Here is a 19,413-nt window from a genome sequence, read left to right as displayed (position 1 = left end):
TGAATTTAATGCAATGATCACAAACCAAATTAAAGCGGCAACACTGTCCGCAGATCATCAATTGTTGATGATGTGTTTGACATTTCCCGTTGTTGTGTTGGTTGGTAAATATTAATATTCTTGTTTTATGGATCTTCAATTCAAATTCTCCACTCATTGAAATATTAAAAGGTGGCTTATTTTTCAGATAGATTTATTTATACTATATAAGATGTCGAACAAATTCGACGGCTTCAGTCAGGATGAGATAAAGAAAGTTTCTGGAGGTTCTTCTAGCAGAAGTAACCAAGGCCAGCAAGTAGCGGATGCAAGTAAGTATTATTTGTTTGTATGTAGTAATACTGTATACGTAAGAATATGTAAGTATATATACAATTTTCATAAAAGTTAAATGAATGTAATGGTATAATTATTATCATACATAATCAGTAAAGCCAGCATTTCGTGGCCAGCATGGTGGTATAAGACGCATGCCTGAAAAGTGGTCAAGATCAGTTGAATCTCAAAGGAAGGAAACGAAAAGCTCTCGGTCATCGAAACCTGTGTCTACGGGATTACTAAGCAATAAGCCAGAAAAAAATAGTGTACCGGAAAATGATACCTTGGAAGACATCAATCTTGATGGCAGCATGTCCAAATCAATTGAAGAGGCGCTCTTCTACCAACCCATCTGCAAATTGGCTACAAATCCAAACGGTGCGAACAACAATCTCCATACCACAGAATCAGATGAATCTTCAATATTAAAACTTCCAACCGGAGATAATAATGTATCCTCCACATCTACAAATGAGGCAGACAACTCCTCAATACTTCCAACATCACAAGAGTCAAAAGTCTCTACACCCAATGTGGACCTACTGAACACCGATTCTCCCTTTAAAGGAATGTCTCTGAGAGAATTTGAAACTCAGCGCAAATTGATCGAGGAGCAAAATAAACAGAAGAAGGAGCTTTTGCATAAAGCTATAGAATTACAGTAAATATAGTATTGTAAAACATATGAAACAAGTTTCAAATTATATAGATCTTTTGCTTTACAGCTCACAAAAAACGGCTGCGGAGACACGGAAAATTGCTGAAATCAAAGTGGAACTTGCCAAATTAGACAATGACCTAGCGCTTGATGTATCAATATTACGAAAGCAAATTGATAATGCCTGTATATATTTTTCGCAAGTCGAGTATGTCTAAATTTTCATATATTTAATTACAATACAAAAGTGTATATTTATAGGAAACAGTATATCAAAATAGAGGCTCAATTCTTAAAAGCAAAAATAGATTTACATAATGCGGCGGAGAAAAAGGAGTTGCTAACCGAGCATTTATGTACGGTAATTGCTCATAATGAAGATCGCAAAGCGCAAAAGCTCTCAGAACTTATGCAAAAAGTTGGTTTAACAGAAACGGGGGACTTAGACGTAGGAACTAAATATGCAATGAATGGTGAAAATCAAGCAAGTCAAGAGAAGTAAAATTGTATAAAACATTGTAATATATTTCTAGCTTTTACTATTTCAGAACTACTTACTTATATATTTACAATAATTTTTTACTTGTATAAATATGTATAACTTATCCAATAACTCAAAAGTTGAAGTATCATACTTTGTATAAAACAAAATGTAGGCAATAATATATTATCCATAGTTAGACGTATTAACATTAAAAGTTGTTATGTATTTATTAAAGATGAAAACAATTTCAAAATAAATATAAATTTCTCTATGAAAATGGAATGAAATAAAGTTTTCTGTTTCAAATTCGTAATGCAAGTTTATAACAAGAAAAAACGTTAACTTCGGATGCACCGAAGCTATAATACCCTTCACAGATACAAAGGTTCCGTACAATAACTTGATTCAGTTCTAATTTCATGAATCGGCAATAAGAAATAAAATTTTTTTCCATGCAGGCACTTTACTCTGATCGTGCTGTTTATATGATAGCAGTATGACATAGCGATCCGATCTAAATAATTTTTTCGGAGATTACATTCTTGCTTTATAAAATAACTCATGCCAAATTTCGTCAAGATACCTCGTCAAATGAAAGAATTTTCCATACAAAGACTTTACTCCGATCGTTCAGTTAATATGGCAGCTAGATGTTATAGTCATCCGATCTGTACAAATTCTTCGGAGCTTGCACTATTGCTTTAAATTATATTCTATGCCAAATTTCTCGAAGATACCTCGTCAAATGAAAGAGTTTTCCATACAAGCACTTGATTTCGATCGTTCAGTTTGTATGACAGCTATATGCTATAGTCATCCGATCTATACAATTTCTTCGGAGATTTCATTGTTGCTTTAAATAATAATCCATGTAAAATTTCGGTAAGATACCTCGTCAAATGAAAGAGTTTTCATTACAAGGACTTTACTCCGATTGTTCAGTTAATATGGCAGCTATATGTTATATTCATCCGATCTGTTCAAGGTTTTCGGAGATTACGTTGTTGCCTCAAACAATAACTCCTGCCTAATTTCGTGAAGATACTTCGTCAAATGACAGAGTTTTCCATACAAGCACTTGATTCCGATCGTTCAGTTTGTATGGCAGCTATAGGCTATAGTCATCCGATCAAAAAAATTTTTTCGGGAATTACATTGTTATTTTAGAAAATAACTCATGCCAAATTTCGTGAAGATATTCCTTCAAATAAAAAAGTTTCCCATACAAGCACTTGCTTCCGATTGTTCAGTTTGTATGGCAGCTATATACTATAGTGGTCCGAGAGCGGCCGTTCCGACAAATGAGCAGCTTCTTAGTGAGAAAAGGACAGGTACAAAATTTCAGATCCATAGCTTAAAGACTGAGGGACTAGTTTGCATATATACAGACGGATGGACGGACGGACAGACGGACATGGCTAAATCAACTCAGCTCATCAGGCTGATCATTTATATATATATTTTATAAGGTCTCCGACGTTTCCTTCTGGGTGTTACAAACTTCGTGGCAAACTTAATATACCCTGCTTAGACGATAGTGAAATAAATGAAACAAAACTTAAAAGTAACTCTCTATAATTGGCAACAACGTCAGAATGTTTTTATTCGCCATTCACATCGACAACCCTAATAGCAAGCAAAACAATGAAAACGTGAGGTTAGTTTCGATTACTTTATTTTGTGGTTTTAAAAAAGGTTTAGAAGTTAAAACATGAGAGTGATTTTAATGTAAGGTAAATTCAACATTAACATAAAAGAAAAAATGGCAGGTCGAGGACGTGGTAAAACTGGCTCACTTACTCAAGAACAATTGCAGACTTTAGGTTGTATAGGCAAGGATATTCCACAAGTGCAGACGGCACCTCCGCCTACATTTCCTCCACTTATGTCTAAGCCGGTTAAACTTGAGGTAAATAAATAATTAGTCGCATTCAATAAAGCTTATGTTTGATTATATGTGTATTTTATTACAGACTACAGCGTCACAAAATTATCAAATACTTTGGAGGGAAGCATATCTTAATCATATGCGCGATTCCCCCTATTTCCTTGCCCCTAAAATTCCAAATGCAAATAGTACTTTACAAAGCTATTCTGACCAATGGGCGGTAAGATTATCACATCCTATTTGCATACATTATAGTTTTAATATATAACATTAAAATATTGCAGACCGCGGTTGAAAATGCTAAAACGAAAACTAAAGCAGATTTTATTTGGCAAATGATGCCAACTGAATTACACATTACACAGAAAAAACGTCGTGTTGTAGGAGGAGATAAAATTGTTTCCAAAAAGCCTAGAAATATTGATGATCGCCTAAAAGTTCTGGAGGAAAAAGAGCGCAATGAAGACGAAAAAGATATCACAAAAGCTTCATCAGATTCAGAACACGAAGAGGAGGAAGTGCGTCGTAAAGGCAAAAAACGAATAAAACCGAAATTAATTCTTATATATTTTATAGGAACCACCCGCAGACGAAGAGATGGATGATGAAAACGATTATGGTAACAGTTATTTCGACAATGGTGAATCATATAATGAAGAAGATGACAATCTTGATGATGGTCCTGTTTATTAAAGTAAAAGTACTTTTTTCTTTTAAATTTCACATTGATTTTTATTTTTTCTCAACATAATGATTTTCACTTAAGCAACTCCTCGTCGGTTACTTTAGACTTATTTTAATGCACTCCTATAATAAGCCACATACTATATGGAATTAAGGATATCCAATTGTCTAGTCAAGCGACTCTGGTGCTTTGCTATTGAACTCGATAACTCCTGATGTCTTCACCTAATATAAAAAAGATAAGTTTATGCTTCCCAAATATATTGTGTATACTTACGAAACCAATAGTGCCCGCTAAGAAAAGAAGTCCACCGAGTAACCACGCATTGTACTTGGTGTTCTGGCGTGAGTAGTGTTCCTGCCAATCACCAGCTGGCACGGGCAGATCATTCAATGTACTATGTTGATGGTGACCACCATGGTATGCTGCGCGCGACAGAGCTCCGGCTAAAATAATATATTGAAATAACTCATTTACTCTGCTTAGATTTGTTCAGGGAAATACTTTTCCACTGGTGTAAAATTTGAGGAAAAGGTTATGTAATGACCACTAGGGTTATTAGAAATTTAATTTTTGTTAAAATATATATTACCGTTTTTAACCAAGAGGCCTTGTTTCAAAATGTGTTGCACCAACATATTTGTAGACTGATTTATTCCTGTTGAAATATAAATATTATTATGTCTAAATACCAGAATTACTTATTATTTTCTAGTTCGCACTCACGTTATTTGTCACCTCGACGAAAAAACTGCAAGAAAAATGTATTGGAACATTTGACATTTATATCTTCGAAAATTATTTTTCGATGTCGACAGTTTATTCCGAAATCCGGCTCCACATTAAATGTTATGTATTTATTACAATTAAACATTTATTACTACTGAAGCTACTCTTTTCTCATAATTTATTTAAACCCACCATTTTCGATTAGTGTTATATTGTATAGAATTCTAACATAAGAAAATGTTAAATATTTGAATATCGAATGTATCATCGTAACTCAAAGAACTTTGCAACACTATTTCGTGGCTATCAGCTGGATTTAGCATTCGAAACTGTCATCAATTGGTATTTTGCAAAGAGGGCGTCGAGCGAATTGATTAAATTTTTTTCTTGTCTTTCCAATGATATTGCATAGTTTTTAAAATTTGTGTAAAAAGTTGGAAGCCATTTATAGTATTTATAATGCTGACTACTTTGGCCAATATTAAACACATTCTCCAGAAAGAGCTCTTCAATGGAAATGGGGAGCGAGTGTTGTCTGTGGTGACGGTGACAAAAACATTTAAAAAGAAGAAGGCTTGTTATTTATGTATCGTAACCACTCCACCTCCTGTGCCTGTAGTTACTGTATGCATAGTGAAGCAGTCCGAGCAGAGAGAAGGCGAGTATAAAAAGAAACGTACCTGGCAGCTGGAGGAGATTAAGTGGGTGGATGGCCGCAATGAGCAGTTTGAAACACATGAATTTGATATACAAGTTGAAAAAACATATAAATGGTATGCCTTAAATTTGCACGAACGTCAAAATTTTCTTGCTGTGCTATACAAACAGATACAAAAGTATGTGAGAGCCCAACGAGCAGAATTTCGAAATGTGCCCAATGCGTGGCTAAACGACAAATCACCAGAAAAATTGGCTGCTGGGCGAAGTGCCGAACAAAAAAATATTCAAGATACAGATGACGAAGAAGAAGCGCAAGAGTTTACCGCACTTACAGATAAAGAAGCTACTGAGTTGGGAAAGTTGTTTTCTGAATGTGACTTTGCAGTGAAGGACGCGGAGCAACTTATTGAAAAATTGTCCAAGGAACTTCATGATTTAGACGGGGTATGTAAGAAGCATAATTTATCTATTTGCCCTGTGGATGTGATGTTGATCATTTTTCAGGCAAACATTCAAAGTGTATTGGCATCTGAAAAGCAAGTATTTGCTTTAATGGAGCACATTGATAAAGCCATCGCTGAAGCTGATAGTTTTGAGAAACGTTTGGACTCATATGAAGAGATTTTAGGACATGTAAAGGAGACCATGGAGAAGATTGGTGGTAAAAATGCTATGATAGAAATTGCTAACAACAACAACATAAAATTGATGAAGGAATTAAATAAAGTAATTGTAAGTTATTTGCTGTTAATATGGAACTAACGTTGTAAAAACCAAAGTTAATAAAATTGTAACAGTCTCAGTTGGATCTGCCACATGTACATCAACAGGCGCTGGATGAACCCGATTTAAAAACTGTTAGTGGTAGAAAAGCTGCCATTGTTGCGGCACAGAGTTTACAACAGGCGATGAACAGTGACATTGACCCAACTCTGCTTCGTCTAGAAGCAGTGCAGGACCAACGTAAACGATTTGAAAAATGGAAAGCAAAGTTCTCGGGAATTGTTAGTCGCTTTATGAACAACTTGTTTATACATTTGGGAAATGAAATGGGCGATAATACGACAATGAATACTGAGCTTGTACTACCTAACCATCTAGCGGTACATCGTGAGCTAACGCCTTATACAGAGCTTATGCATTGGACGAAGGCTATGGACCGAAAAACTTATGATGGTTTAACCCGTGTATATACCACATCGCTAAGTAAGATTTATGAACGTGATATCAGGAACTTTTTTTCCTTGGTATGTCAGTAATTCTATTTCCATTTTCCACTTTCGAATAATTAGTAAAGTTTCATGTAGGCTAAACTCCAGATATCCGAAAAATTGCGGACATCTCGTGAAGACCTTGATACATCAGCTTCATCGAAAAAATCCGCTATATCTGCAGCACCTTACGGTACATTAGGTGTGAATCGTGACCAGTGGGGGCCTGGAGTGGAGAACACAGATCGCGAACGCTTTGACTCAGTACTGGAAAAAGTGTTGGCGGAACTGGAGCCAGTCGCGCTACAAGAGCAGATGTTCTGTATAAACTTCTTCCAAATGGACGTAATTAGCCCAACATCGAAGAATACTCAAACCACATTGGAAGTTTTAGAAAAAAGCACTGACTCCGCGAGCATTCTAGCTTCACCCACATCGGCAAGTGGAGGAGGCGATGCGAGTGGTAAGTTCACTGACTTATTCTAACTGTGAATTCATCCATAATGTTCTTGTAGGATTTCCACAGAAGAAAATAGATCGTCAAATAAACGAGGAGGTCCGCAAATTGATGATTGCTTTATTCGGCTGCTTAGAGCCAGAGCTGGTAAGCTTTATACAAAGCTATGAACGCATTGATAGTTTGTACGTATTTTACTAAATCCCGAAGTTTAACTGTTGAATTTTGCCTTCATGCGTGCCTTTATTTGTAGCTATTCACTTTACGTGCTCGTACGTTTAACGCAGCACGTCATGTCGGCCCAAGATACACATTCCTTCCTTAGTATGACCTTCGCCTCGGCGCTGGTTCAAGTTAAACGGAACTTTGACCGATTTATGCAGCAACAACTTTTGTCGGTCAAAGAAGCTAAAGTGCCTAAGCGTTCCAAGTGTGGCATCTTGCCATACGTGGAGAACTTCGAGTATTTCGCACAAACTTCCGAGGGCATTTTCCGGAAATCGGATCGTCGCACTGATATGGAAAAGTGGTATTTACAGTTGGTGAATTCAATTTTTGAAAGCATCAGTGTGCATGCACAAGAGCACCCGAAAACGCCGTCGCAAGTCGTGCGCATGGAAAACTACCACCACATGTACTCGTTACTGGCGCAGCTAAAGGTACCCGGTCTGGATGCAATGAAGAAGGAAGCTAAAATGCGCTATAATGATGCGCTGAAAGTTTATGTCATACAATATTTTGGGCGTCCGCTGGAAAAACTAAATGTAAATTTCTGAATTCTATCACTACAAGCACTGAATTATATATATTCGCACATATGCTTTTACTTTCAGCTCTTCTTTGAAGGTGTACAACAAAAGGTGGCTCAAGGTGTCAAAGAGACGGAGATCAGCTACCAAATGGCGTTCTCTAAGCAAGAATTGCGTAAAGTTATCAGCCAGTATCCAGCACGTGAGGTCAAAAAAGGTCTGGAGAATCTCTACAAAAAAGTCGAGAAACACCTCTGCGAGGAGGAGAATCTCCTGCAAGTAGTTTGGCATGCCATGCAAGAGGAGTTTATTGCGCAATACAATTTTTTGGAAGAACGCATACAGAAATGCTACGCGGGAGCGATGATTACTTTAGAATTCAACATACAAGATATATTGAATTTCTTCTCGGACATAGCGCGTTCGCATTGAATTTGCATAGAGGTAAATGCCTTGTTTGGAGATACCGAGTATTTCGTTACTTTTGTAAAACGAAAGCCACTTTCAAATATTTTTTTTAATTATTGTGTATTATTATTATTACGAATGTAAAACTATTGCTTTTCAAAATATGTAGGTATGGAAATATTTAAGTTTACAAAGACGTGCAGAATATGTATTATTTCTAAGTGCAATGGAGCAAATACAAATAATATAAATATGAATATACCACTCTGATATAAATATTGTACATATATGGTTAAACGTGCATTGTGGTTGTTGTAGAAATATAAGATATTTGCATCATCCAATGAACTATCTTTGTTAGGCGAAAGCTGGTGGTGCGGATATATTTTTCTTCTTCTTACTATTATTTTAAAATAACTTGAATTAGAAATTATTTATGATCGTGAGTTTTTGTATCATCGTAAGTTTGAGAACCTCTGGTTGCGATCACATTTGAGACTCGCAAAACTTGCCCGTCTCTCTATTAAACACACATGTATGTATATACCCAGGTGCATATGTGTATATGAAATCATAGACGTCCACACTCAAAAGAGCGCCCAATGCCGTGGAGCAGCAGTAATGATAAAAAAGGTGCTCACTCACTCAGCCGCTGTGGCACTCATGTAGCAGCCTTGCCCGTGTACCCGCTTAACACGGTGAGGGTGATCTCGCTGTCTGACTGAGCGGCTGAGCGGCTGGAAGTGAGCTTCACCGGCGTGTTCTGCTTCAGTGCGATTCTGAGTGTTCAAACGTTAAGTCGAGTTGGTGAAGTGGGCGCGTGTGTATGTGTGTGTTTATTTACAAACAAAAAATTATTGCATTTAAGAGTTTAACGTTTGCATTTTCCACTGCTGCCAACAATTGCTGTCTTGCATAGGTATTGTTGTCACCAATGCCGTTTGATTTGCAGCAGCCTTTTTTGTTAGTGAGCGCATGCCTACATACATACATATACAAATATGTAGTTTTGAATATGCAATTTTGAAAAAAAAGCAACAGAAGTGAAGCGTCAAAATTGAGACGTGCCAACGCTTCGGTCCTGTGCATTTAGTAAAGTGAAGTCAGAATTTTTTTTTAGTAAGTGGAAAGGGTGAAGAGGAAAAATAATTATAAATAAGAATCAGTGAATCAGTAAAGTAATAAAACTCGCTAGGCAGCAATAATAATAAAAATAATAAATAAATTACAACAACAAATGCGAGTTCGAGTGAAATTGCTTTTGTGCGTTGAACGTGAATCTGCGGTTGATCGGATGTTGTTGGACTCGCGTAAACTCAGTGACTACATGACTGGAAGGTCTTTGCTAGTGCTATCCTGCTTGAGGCAACCAGAATCATTTCAGGCGAAAACAACGAACCAATAAAAGGTAAAAGGGAGGCGCCAAGGCGGCAAACATTGCTTTTATAGCAGGGTCAACCAAGTAACTGCGAATAATCCATGTAGACGTTAATATACGTATATACAAAGCCTTAATGTATGTGAGTGTGTGATCTCGTAAAGTGCGGCGCGTCCGTACCAGCCCAGAAGTGATGGTAGAGGAAATCTCCCTAAAACATGTTCGACTCGTTTTACGTCTCATTTTGGATCTTTCAATGGACTCTCGTTTGGTCATGCGCACTTTTACTGCACTTGCGATAGGGTGCTCCTGAAATAGACGCCAAAAAACTATATACTCTCGTGCACTTATTATTGTAGTGAATACTAAGTTACAACTACTTCCTAATTAGATGATCTCCTGGAAGTAATCTGATAGGTGCAGAATGGGGAGTTTGAAATTAAATCAAAAATAGGAATTACAATATTTCCCAATATAGTTTTCCAGTTTTAAGAAATGTTTTGGTTTTGTTCGGATATTACGGCTGAAAGCTGACACTGTAGCGCAAGCCTAGTAAGGTTATCGTGAAAGCTTTAAAAAAACTGTACACCCGATTCACTAGTCATCTACCGTTATTTTTAAAATATGTGTATAACGGACCACATTTTTACATATATATATTTCCGCATTATTTTAGATTATAATATTCACATTTAAATTACTCAGGATTTATTTAATTTAATTGTTTTTACGAGTCGATCATAAAGCTATATATGGTTAGTGCAGTCGTTAACCGATAAAAATATTACTCGTATACCACGATTTCTTTTTCTTTTTTGAAAACGATATGTTTTGATCAATTTATTTTTTATTTTTGGACAAATTTTCAGTTTTTGCTTAAAGCTTTCTCAAGGGATACAATTTCAACTTTCAACTTCAGGAATAGGTTAGAACGAACGGGCCACTCTAATGCAACTATTAAACGTAAAAGCTTTACAGACTGTGACTATCTACATATGTATATACATACATATGTAAATATATAACCGTCTCCATTTGTGATAGTATTAAAGATTCCCCAACCAATATTCTTAAAACGTGGGTACATTGAATTACCCAAGTAAGTGACCAATCCATGTCTTCTGCTTGTTTACTCGCACACATTGACATACATAATATTAAATATACATATGTATGTATGTTCGTGCACAAAATTCGTGCATTATTAACTTTTCAGGAATCCCCTTCTCGCTTGCATTGATTGCCGAGGATAAGTGATCCGATGGTTGGCTGTACAGTTGTTGTTGTTACCATTTGCATTACCGTCTTCCTGATTACCAACTTGCCATGACATTTAAATTGTTTCGTGGAATAGCCATTGCTGCGAATTAATTCTTTCTTTTTTATTAATTTCTCGCTCTTAGCACAGAAATGACTAAGGTTTTGTTCTTTAAAAAAAATGGCTGCAGGCTGTCCTGCTTTAAACACATTGAATCTGAAAACTTTTCAACCAATCTTTAGGTACAGGGTTCTACTGTATCCTCTCCCACGCGATCAATTTTGACAAAATTATGTAATGGATAATTCGGCAATTAAATCCCGGATAGGGAATGTTCTTCTATGAAAGAACTTTAGAACATTTTCCGGTGTAATTTTTGCGTGATGTTTCTTAGTCCTGCTATTTAACCTTAGCTCTTTCTGCTTTGTTCTACATGTTCTTTGCTTAAAATCTTCCCAAGCTTTGCTAAACTTTTTGACCATATCCAACTATCCACGCAATCCATGGATCCACGGCCACCCAATAAAACTGTAGACCTGCTTGTAAGCTCAAGGAAGTCGGCACTGGCGAAGTTTATTAACATGCGCGAATGCTCGACGTACGCAGTTATCCTCTTCTATGCCCACGTTAATGCATGTTTGACTATAATTTGCGTCAGCTGGTGCAGCTGCTTGCCCAAAAGCGGAATTCGCGAACTCAGTTCAACACTCGGCCGTATTCTTGCACCCAATTCGAGTACTTCCCATGTTTTATAATAAACAAGCTTCGCCGTCTGCCTTATGTTTATTGCACTCGCAAGCGGGTACGAGATGAATTCAAAAAATTTAACTTCTCTGGCTTTTGCACAGCTCGCAGCTGTGACTCAGTTAACTGCCAATTTTCCGTCTGTCTTTCCTTTCTTTGAGGTCTTCCCTTGTTGCTTTTGTTGCGGTCTTGTTTTTTCACTGGCGTCTCTACAACCGTTGTTGTTGGTTTTTGCATACAACCGTAAGCTCGAGGTTATACGAAAGCAGTTTAAACTTCAACTTCAACTTGGTTTGGCTGCCACCACCGCAAGTATTCCATTCGAAACTGGAATGATGAGTGACGAAATGAACTGGGCCGTGGGGGCAGTTGGGACGTCGAGCGGAGCATAAGAACCAAGGAGTAGGCAAAAGCTAAGCACGATCGGCTGTTAAAAAAGGTCTAAGGTCTAATGTCTCGTTTGTTTGTTTCACTAAGTTGTCGTTATTATCGCTTTGTTGCTGTTGTTGTCGTCGTATTTTCTTCGTGCTTTTTGTTGTTGTTCATTAAACACAGTTGTTTTGCTATAAAACTGTATTTGTACTACAAACTTATGCACATATGTGTGCGTGTCTGAACTTAGTCAAGTGTTAAAAAAAGTATATGGAGTGAGTACTCGGTACTAAGTAAACGCGATCCACATATGTACATACATACCCATGTGCAGAAGCAGTTAGGTAAAACGTTGTGGTGCCCCGTTAATGTAAAACACCACTGAAGTTAACACCTTTTGGTGGAAAGAGCTATAAACAAGCGACTGCTGGAGTTCTAATTAAACAGCGACGCACACACATATATACATTATGTTGGAAGCCAAGTAGGGAAATGTTGTGGTTCTGCACTGTTCCATAGTGTCATTTCCAGAAATGAGAATGATCGGTTTCTGTAAATTTGTCTCGGGGTACAAATGAAGAGCGTTCATTAAAGGTTGAAGAGTTGAACATTAATTCTCCCTAGCACTTTTATAAGATAGATAGCCATACCTCATACATACATATATGGTATATTTGGCCAGGAAACATCTATAAGTTTCCCAGGTCCTTCCTGAGGTTCAATTATAGTCTGCACGAAATTGTTTTGTGGCGACTAGTGTTTTACCAAAAATAACTAGTACCAAAGAGAACCTTAGCTAGTGGCACACACTGCTGTATGTAAATACATACATATGTATTTACTTAGAACATGTGCTGCTCCGTATTTACATACATGCATTCATAAAATGTAATACGAGCTTAATATATTTTAAACACGTTCCGGGTTTATTTGAAGGGTTTCCTTCGGAAGTTCATTGAAACTTGCACTGCTAAGGGCTTCTGGCATTTCTAAAGCACAAACATTCTACAAGTGCCTTAACCATTGTACATTTAGAGTTATAATTACTTTAGTTAGTGTAGTTGGAATACAAATCATTGTTGAAAGTACCGAAGTCTAGTTAATTTTATTGAAAAATATGTCAGCAAAAAATAAAAAACATATATAGTGCAGTTCCTGATAACAGCAGTCGAAGCTGGGCATTGCAGGATAAGATTGCACTATAACTGCACCGCGTCGTTTTCTAAAGTCAAGTAAAGTACTACATGTGTCTCATAAGCAGAGCTGCTATTAAATACTCGTTAACCTAAGACTATTTGGTGTTCTCTATCTTTCGACCTCGTCAACTTTCACGCCTTCGAATTCGTTTAAAAATTGCTGAATAGTAAGCCACGTGTTTTGGTACTGCAACAATAATCTATGAAATTGTTAAAAATTATGGGTATTCCTCACTATAGGAGTATATTCATAAATATTGCTTGGCTCTTCGGATCTACTTTATAAAGTCATTAGCAGAAATACATCGCTTCTTGAAGGCTATCAGAAAACTTACTTCCTTAGGACCCTTAATTTTTCCAAAATTCCTGAGAGCTGAGTAAAGCCAATCATATTTCACAAAAAATTGTACTCCTTTTATTACTGGAAGTTTGGTTTGCTGATGCGTTCTAGAGTTTTGTGGCGGTCACTAACTGAAGCATTGCAGTGGAAATTTTGCATCGCCATTGAAATGCATTGCAAAATGTTTGAAAACTGAAAACCGCAGCATCGCCGCTATTAATAACACAACACCAACTCACATACGCTCACACAAACAAACTAAAGAAAATAAACGAAAATCTCGAATAAATTACAATTTATATTTTATCTTCCAATGGATTTGAAGCTTCACTCCGAAAAGGTATGTGGGAAAATGAAGTAATAACTGTGATCATAGGAATATCGCGCAACCACAACAAAACAAAAAGGCTAATAAAAGACAACGCCAATAGAGAGGGAGGGTAAAAAGCAAATTATAAGCGACACCTGAGAGCGCCGTAATGGCTCAGCAGCGAAAGCCAGCTAGGCATTTGAAGCGCATCTCCTCAATCTGAGCCTGCTATCTTCGCGATCACGAGCCCTCCCGTGCCAGCAATAATGGCAGTTTTCATGTTGTTGCTGTTGCTATGGTTTGAGTTTTTGTTTTTCATTTATTGTGTAATCCCACAAAAGGTTAGTCGCATACCAATGCAACAACAGTTCAGTGAGGAATGAAAAAGGAATTAAGAAAATGCATCAAATCTAAAGAAATTGGCTAATGAAATAGAATCTTGCAATGGCAGCGAGTCGAGCGTGCATAATAAAATCGAAACCACAGATGAAAGCAGCAATTTTTCTTCGAAATAGAAGATTAGCAGGAGGACCAGTTTGGTCTACGTGAAGGCGTGCACGCGCAATATTCTGCTTTGCCTGCGGCGGATGAGACGCTGTCCGCTCTACAATTCCTTAAGTGATTTAAAAGCAGAAGAGAAAATGTGGAATTGGTGTACGATTCTTAAGAGTAATGGTTCCAGTGATAAATACTTCTAGGTGTATGTGTTTCAATGGCGGGACCAAAAACGGCAATTCTAAGCAACAAGAACGATTAAAGTTGAGTTGGAAAGTTTGTGGCACAATGAAAGCGTCTAAGAGATTTGTGAACGTGATCCAATTACACGTAAATTTGTATGTGGGCTTCATGGACTAAAAATAATTGTAAGGAAGATAATAAATTAAGAAATCTAAACTTTATTTATTGTGAAGACCGATTTGAAAATGGTTCGTCGTCTGGAAAGCTAGTTGTATCGAAAAAATATTTCAAAAGGACACGAAAGCACGTTGTGTGAGCTTTCTTGTCATTATGGGAGTTTTAGAAGATAGAAAAAATTTGAAATAGAAATGAGAATACTTTCTATAATCTTTTTTCCTAAGTTTTCTAGGCGTCTCGATCACTGAAAATATTAAAGGAGTTTAATTTAATTCTCCGAAATTTGTTATGTTCTCTTGGGGTTTGGCATGTGTAGAAATGCATGTACACACATATAAATTTTGATACAGTTTTCACTTCAACAACTTGTTCTTCTGCTCTATTTAAACCATATATGTTGGTTGCCAGGCGCCTTAGAAATGATAGAGTTCTACCAGTTTTGCGTTTTACCAGCTTTTTTGTAGACACATATATACTATGCTATGTGTGTTAGTGTTCTCTTACCTGGCACATGTTTAATGTGTTGTCGGGTGGTTTAATGTTAAACATTGATAACTCTTTCACCGGCAGCCTGTCTTTCGCGTTAACAAGTTTCAGCGTCTCGTGTTGAGCATTTGAAATATCTTAAACTTGTTTACAGTTCTAATTAAAAAATAAAATTGACAGCATTGCCGCAGTTGTTGGTGGTTTTGTTGATTGTTTTTTCGATTTGCCCAAACAAATTAAAAAGTCGTCAGTAACAGTTGCTCTTTACAAAAAGCGGGTTAATATGCAAAGTTATTCATATGAATGAAGTAAATAGGTATAAGTGTGTGTATGTATGTGCGCACTGAGATAAAATGATTAATATTATTGAAAAATGGCAAGTCTGCAAAGACGGAATTTTTATCTCTATATTTATGCAAGAGTGATTTTTCTGCGGCGGGTTTCAAAACTTTAACATTTTTTTTCATATAAAATTTTTCCAAAGAAATATGAACAAGAGCCCTCTGCACATATAACTGTACATAGTAATGCACATGTGTTTTCTACACACTCGTACATATACATATGTATATCAACATTTTTAAATTACAAGTATGTTATAAAGCGTTGAACTTCCGTTTTTGGTTATTTCCCGTTCAATATGAATTTGAAAGAAACAAAAGACTTAAAGCCAGTACCAATTAAATAGTATCTTTGCCAATATTTATTCAATGATGGTAGTTAATATAAAGTGGAGATTTTGCTTTAGAGGAACTTGTTTCTTCTAAACTTGGTCATATTGCGGAACATTTTGTGGCTCGTAAAGTTACTATTACTTTCCATGTAATATTAACACACATATCATCCATTAATCTGTGACAATTTATATAAATAGCAATTTGATCAATTCATTTCCGTGGCTTAAGTATTCTAAGCAATCAGAGCTTTTAGGAAATTAGGTTAGAGAGATGATATTGCGCACATTATATTAAAAAACACCGTAATTACAAATCAAACTTTGTTAAAATATCTTGGTGCCCTATGCACTCTTTGCTCACTTTGAAGGTTAGGCACTGCTGCATTTTAAAATATCTAAAGGAAGCAGAATATACAAGTACACACACATACAGAAATGTACTAAGTATATAACTTTGTTTTTATCCACTCATTTATGTGTAAGCTGAGAATTTCCACGTAATATCTTAATAACACCTTAACCACTTTTATTCTACGCAGTCATCCAAGACGTTCGGCGTTCTTTAGAATCTAAAGTTTAGATGAAAGGGCAACTACAATTAAATTTAATATTAAATAATAAAACAATGTTAATTTTGTTTGTGAAGTTCTAAGCGCATACAAAGCTCAGCACATGAGTTATATACATACATATGTATGATACAGTGACTGACAAAAGTAATGATCTAATACACCTGCGAATTTCAACGAATCATTTTATAAAATTTTGAATAATTGTATATAAATAAAGCATTACATAATTAACACAACGGCATAAGAAGTATGAATTCATGTATGAGAATGGAAAACATACTTTTGCATTGATTAAAACGGTGAATAAATTATTTACATTTTCAGCTTTCGCAGAGCGTTAGGCTTATAGTTTTAATAGAAAACATAAAAACCTACAAAAAATTCAAACAAGTATATTGTATATGAAAAAACTCTGCTTAAATTTATTACTTGTTGGTGCCGGATAATTGACGAGAACGACGTTGTCTGGTTTAAATTTCCAATTAAATGGTGGAATAATGATTTAACTCATGTAACGGGAAGTGCTAACGGTTTCGAAATATGTGCATGTGTAGCATAGCTCTAAAGATCTATGCTATGAGGTGATCTCAAATAGCTTTTGCAACGGTTCTTTCCTCCATATTTCCGTAATCAAACCATACTTACTATACTCAAAAACGTTGATTCTTTATTGTTCTATTTATTGGTAGGTAAGGTTAGGTTAGAGGGTCGATCCTAAGAAGGATCACACTTGGACAGCTTAAACGCCGGTCCGTTGTGGTACCCAAAACTCCTATGAGCCGGATCAATATTTATTGGTAACATTAATAGCATTAGTCTTTTATTAAACCCCACAAATAAGTACCATCTGATCAGATATGAACCGGACTGAGAAAAACAAACTGCATCTTTACGTATTTTAGTATAAATATCGTCTACGAAATACGCTTCTGAGCCAATACAAGCATACCAACGCCTATCCAATTTTTCAAACACTTCTTATAAGTCTTGACTTAGATGGCTTTCAGCGGGACCTACATCTCGTCCCCAGTAATGATGTTTTTAGAGAATGTAGGGTGCTCAGCGTTATCAAACATTACTTATGCTACCTCTACCAAATTTACCAAAATGTGATGAGTCAATCTGTTAGAGACGTTTAAATCCTCTGCTATTTCTCTGATGTCAACACTGATCGTCTGTCGATCGAGGACCTAAAATTAGAGCTTTTTGTTAGATAGATACATACACTATATATTTTGTAGGCAGTGTAATCTTAACGGAGTCTTCATTAAGCAGGGACTACTGTGTTATGTATTGTATGTACGCGTGTAAAGAGTATACACACAGATTTCATGACTTTGAACTGATGTTGCTAATTTGTTACTTTTGTTTGACCTTCAACAGCATGCAGCAATCGTTTTTATCAATGATGTGATTGGCAATCAATTTTTTATGATTATTGTATTTTTGTATATTAATTACTGTTTTTCAAACATTAAGCACGTTTTTGCTGGAAGAGGAAATGTTTACAACTAATTATTACACGAGCTGACTCAACATGAATAAATTTAATATAATGTTTAAATTATATTGTCATAAGCAAAAAATAGTTAGTCTGCTGTACGACGTACGTTAACTAAAATTTTGTTATTTTGCATAAATTTTTTATAAAAATATTGACTTAGTAGAAAAAGTGTATTAAGCAATATTTTGGCCGGACAAAAAATTGTCAATAATCTTTAAAAATGAAAGAGCCGAGTCATTCGAATAGTGTTGGATTTAATGAAGGCGTCGTCAGGTTTCGTTTCTATATAGTTTTGTCAGTTTTCTTTTTTACTCATAGTATATATTGTATATTTTGGTCGTTTGGCGACGACAGACCTTCGTATGCAATGAGAAATACATTAAATAAGGGAAAACCGGCCAGTGACAGGCAAAAGGTGACAATTCCGTTTTGATGACATGTCCTGACCTTGAAGTGACAGTTGTCGGGAATAGTTATACAGAAAGAAAATTAAAAACAAATATCTGAATTTGCGATCAATCTGGTGACAGTGAGTGAGTAGTGACGGGAAACGCAGACCTTTACCTACAAACATATGACTTTAACTACTGCGATTCCACGCTGAGTGCTCACCTCGCTCAAATTGTTTGTTTTACTATTTCCTTGGCGTAAAAGTGAACAATTGCTAAGCATTAACTTCCATAATGCGTAAATTTCTTACGCACCGACTGTCTCCCACACTCCTGTGTCTACTCAGCCGTAGGTGCATGCTTACAATAAGATTCATCGACGTTATAACAGGTATACAGGCAAACATATCTACCCAAAGACAGGTATTTTGGGATATGTTTTATAAATTTGTTAAGGCACGTCCTACTCATAATTAATTTTTACATAGCCGCGTCGTTTCGTGATTTTAGTTCATCGCGTTGTTATTGTGATGAATGAGGGAAATACTAACATACCCTTTCCTTCAAATTAGAAACGAGTCCTGCACGGTGCGACGGCAGGCTTTATTGCCTGCAATTAGTCATCAGTCATCAGATAACGAATACAGAGGAGCAAATGTGAGAAAGTCACTCGAAGTAAAGGTACTTTAACAGCTCTTTATGTGCGTACCTATCTAGGTATATATATTTCTATGTATTTATTCTAGTATTTGGATTTTGAAATTAATATTAGTAGTAAACTGTGGAAACCTTTAACATTTTTGATGAGTAAATTGTAAAAAAATTGCATTCTTGTAACGGTACCTCCTCTGTAAGTAATGAGAGGACTCTGAATTTCTAGAATGCATTTTTCGCAGCTAATCTTGATGAGTATTTATCAAAGTTTTTGCCGTCTTTAGTTATCGAACCATTTTGAAAGTTACACTAGAGAGCCATGCCTTGTTCAAAACAATATTCAGGGTCGTAGCTAATTAGAAATCAGGAATAATCTGCGGAGAATACGTGACTCTTTAGGTTGAGTTGGAGAAAGAATACTCTGTCCGATTT

At 36.2% G+C, this 19,413-nt stretch overlaps 5 protein-coding genes across 7 annotated transcripts in view; 4 read left to right on the top strand and 1 right to left on the bottom strand.

The window, feature by feature from the left end:
• The first annotated feature begins 53 nt into the window (after window positions 1-53).
• On the top strand, window positions 54-1,751 carry Gorab (Golgin, RAB6 interacting). 2 transcript variants are annotated; one of them, XM_070112267.1, is made up of 6 exons: window positions 54-104; window positions 188-311; window positions 430-979; window positions 1,044-1,184; window positions 1,238-1,460; window positions 1,525-1,751. In XM_070112267.1, exons 2-6 carry the CDS (start codon window positions 212-214, stop codon window positions 1,549-1,551), a joined length of 1,041 nt encoding a protein of 346 aa, XP_069968368.1. In that variant the 5' UTR covers window positions 54-104; window positions 188-211; the 3' UTR covers window positions 1,552-1,751. The 2 variants fall into 2 exon arrangements, with proteins under 2 accessions (XP_069968368.1, XP_069968367.1); XM_070112266.1 differs by having other exon boundaries at window positions 82-100.
• Window positions 1,752-3,090: 1,339 nt separating this feature from the next.
• Polr3G (RNA polymerase III subunit G) lies at window positions 3,091-4,066 on the top strand. Its single transcript, XM_014245355.3, has 4 exons — window positions 3,091-3,369; window positions 3,434-3,568; window positions 3,633-3,866; window positions 3,925-4,066. The coding sequence occupies exons 1-4, from the start codon at window positions 3,223-3,225 to the stop codon at window positions 4,039-4,041; spliced, it is 633 nt and encodes a 210-aa protein (XP_014100830.1). The 5' UTR covers window positions 3,091-3,222; the 3' UTR covers window positions 4,042-4,066.
• On the bottom strand, window positions 4,053-4,840 carry COX7B (Cytochrome c oxidase subunit 7B). Its single transcript, XM_036364168.2, has 4 exons — window positions 4,760-4,840; window positions 4,626-4,691; window positions 4,310-4,479; window positions 4,053-4,257 (listed from the first exon to the last, which is right to left on the bottom strand). The coding sequence occupies exons 2-4, from the start codon at window positions 4,669-4,671 to the stop codon at window positions 4,201-4,203; spliced, it is 273 nt and encodes a 90-aa protein (XP_036220061.1). The 5' UTR covers window positions 4,672-4,691; window positions 4,760-4,840; the 3' UTR covers window positions 4,053-4,200.
• A 244-nt stretch (window positions 4,841-5,084) lies between these two features.
• Sec3 (exocyst complex component Sec3) lies at window positions 5,085-8,504 on the top strand. The gene is made up of 7 exons (XM_014245359.3): window positions 5,085-5,866; window positions 5,927-6,154; window positions 6,220-6,669; window positions 6,730-7,096; window positions 7,149-7,275; window positions 7,344-7,854; window positions 7,924-8,504. Exons 1-7 carry the CDS (start codon window positions 5,222-5,224, stop codon window positions 8,269-8,271), a joined length of 2,676 nt encoding a protein of 891 aa, XP_014100834.3. The 5' UTR covers window positions 5,085-5,221; the 3' UTR covers window positions 8,272-8,504.
• A 507-nt stretch (window positions 8,505-9,011) lies between these two features.
• blot (bloated tubules) overlaps window positions 9,012-19,413 on the top strand; it is a 52,416-nt gene continuing 42,014 nt past the window's right edge. Inside the window, exons 1-2 of one of the 2 annotated variants that reach the window (XM_036364161.2) lie at window positions 9,012-9,210; window positions 9,368-9,655. The gene's annotated coding sequence lies outside the window, so the exon portion shown is untranslated. Of the gene's footprint in view, window positions 9,656-19,413 lie in introns of both variants that reach the window. The other variant, XM_070112169.1, reaches the window with a different exon arrangement.

This window comes from Bactrocera oleae, chromosome 6 (genome assembly GCF_042242935.1).
Source record: "Bactrocera oleae isolate idBacOlea1 chromosome 6, idBacOlea1, whole genome shotgun sequence".
Classification (NCBI taxonomy): domain Eukaryota; kingdom Metazoa; phylum Arthropoda; class Insecta; order Diptera; family Tephritidae; genus Bactrocera; species Bactrocera oleae.
Note: the sequence above shows the minus strand (reverse complement) of the source record. Positions and strands in the feature narration are given on the sequence as shown.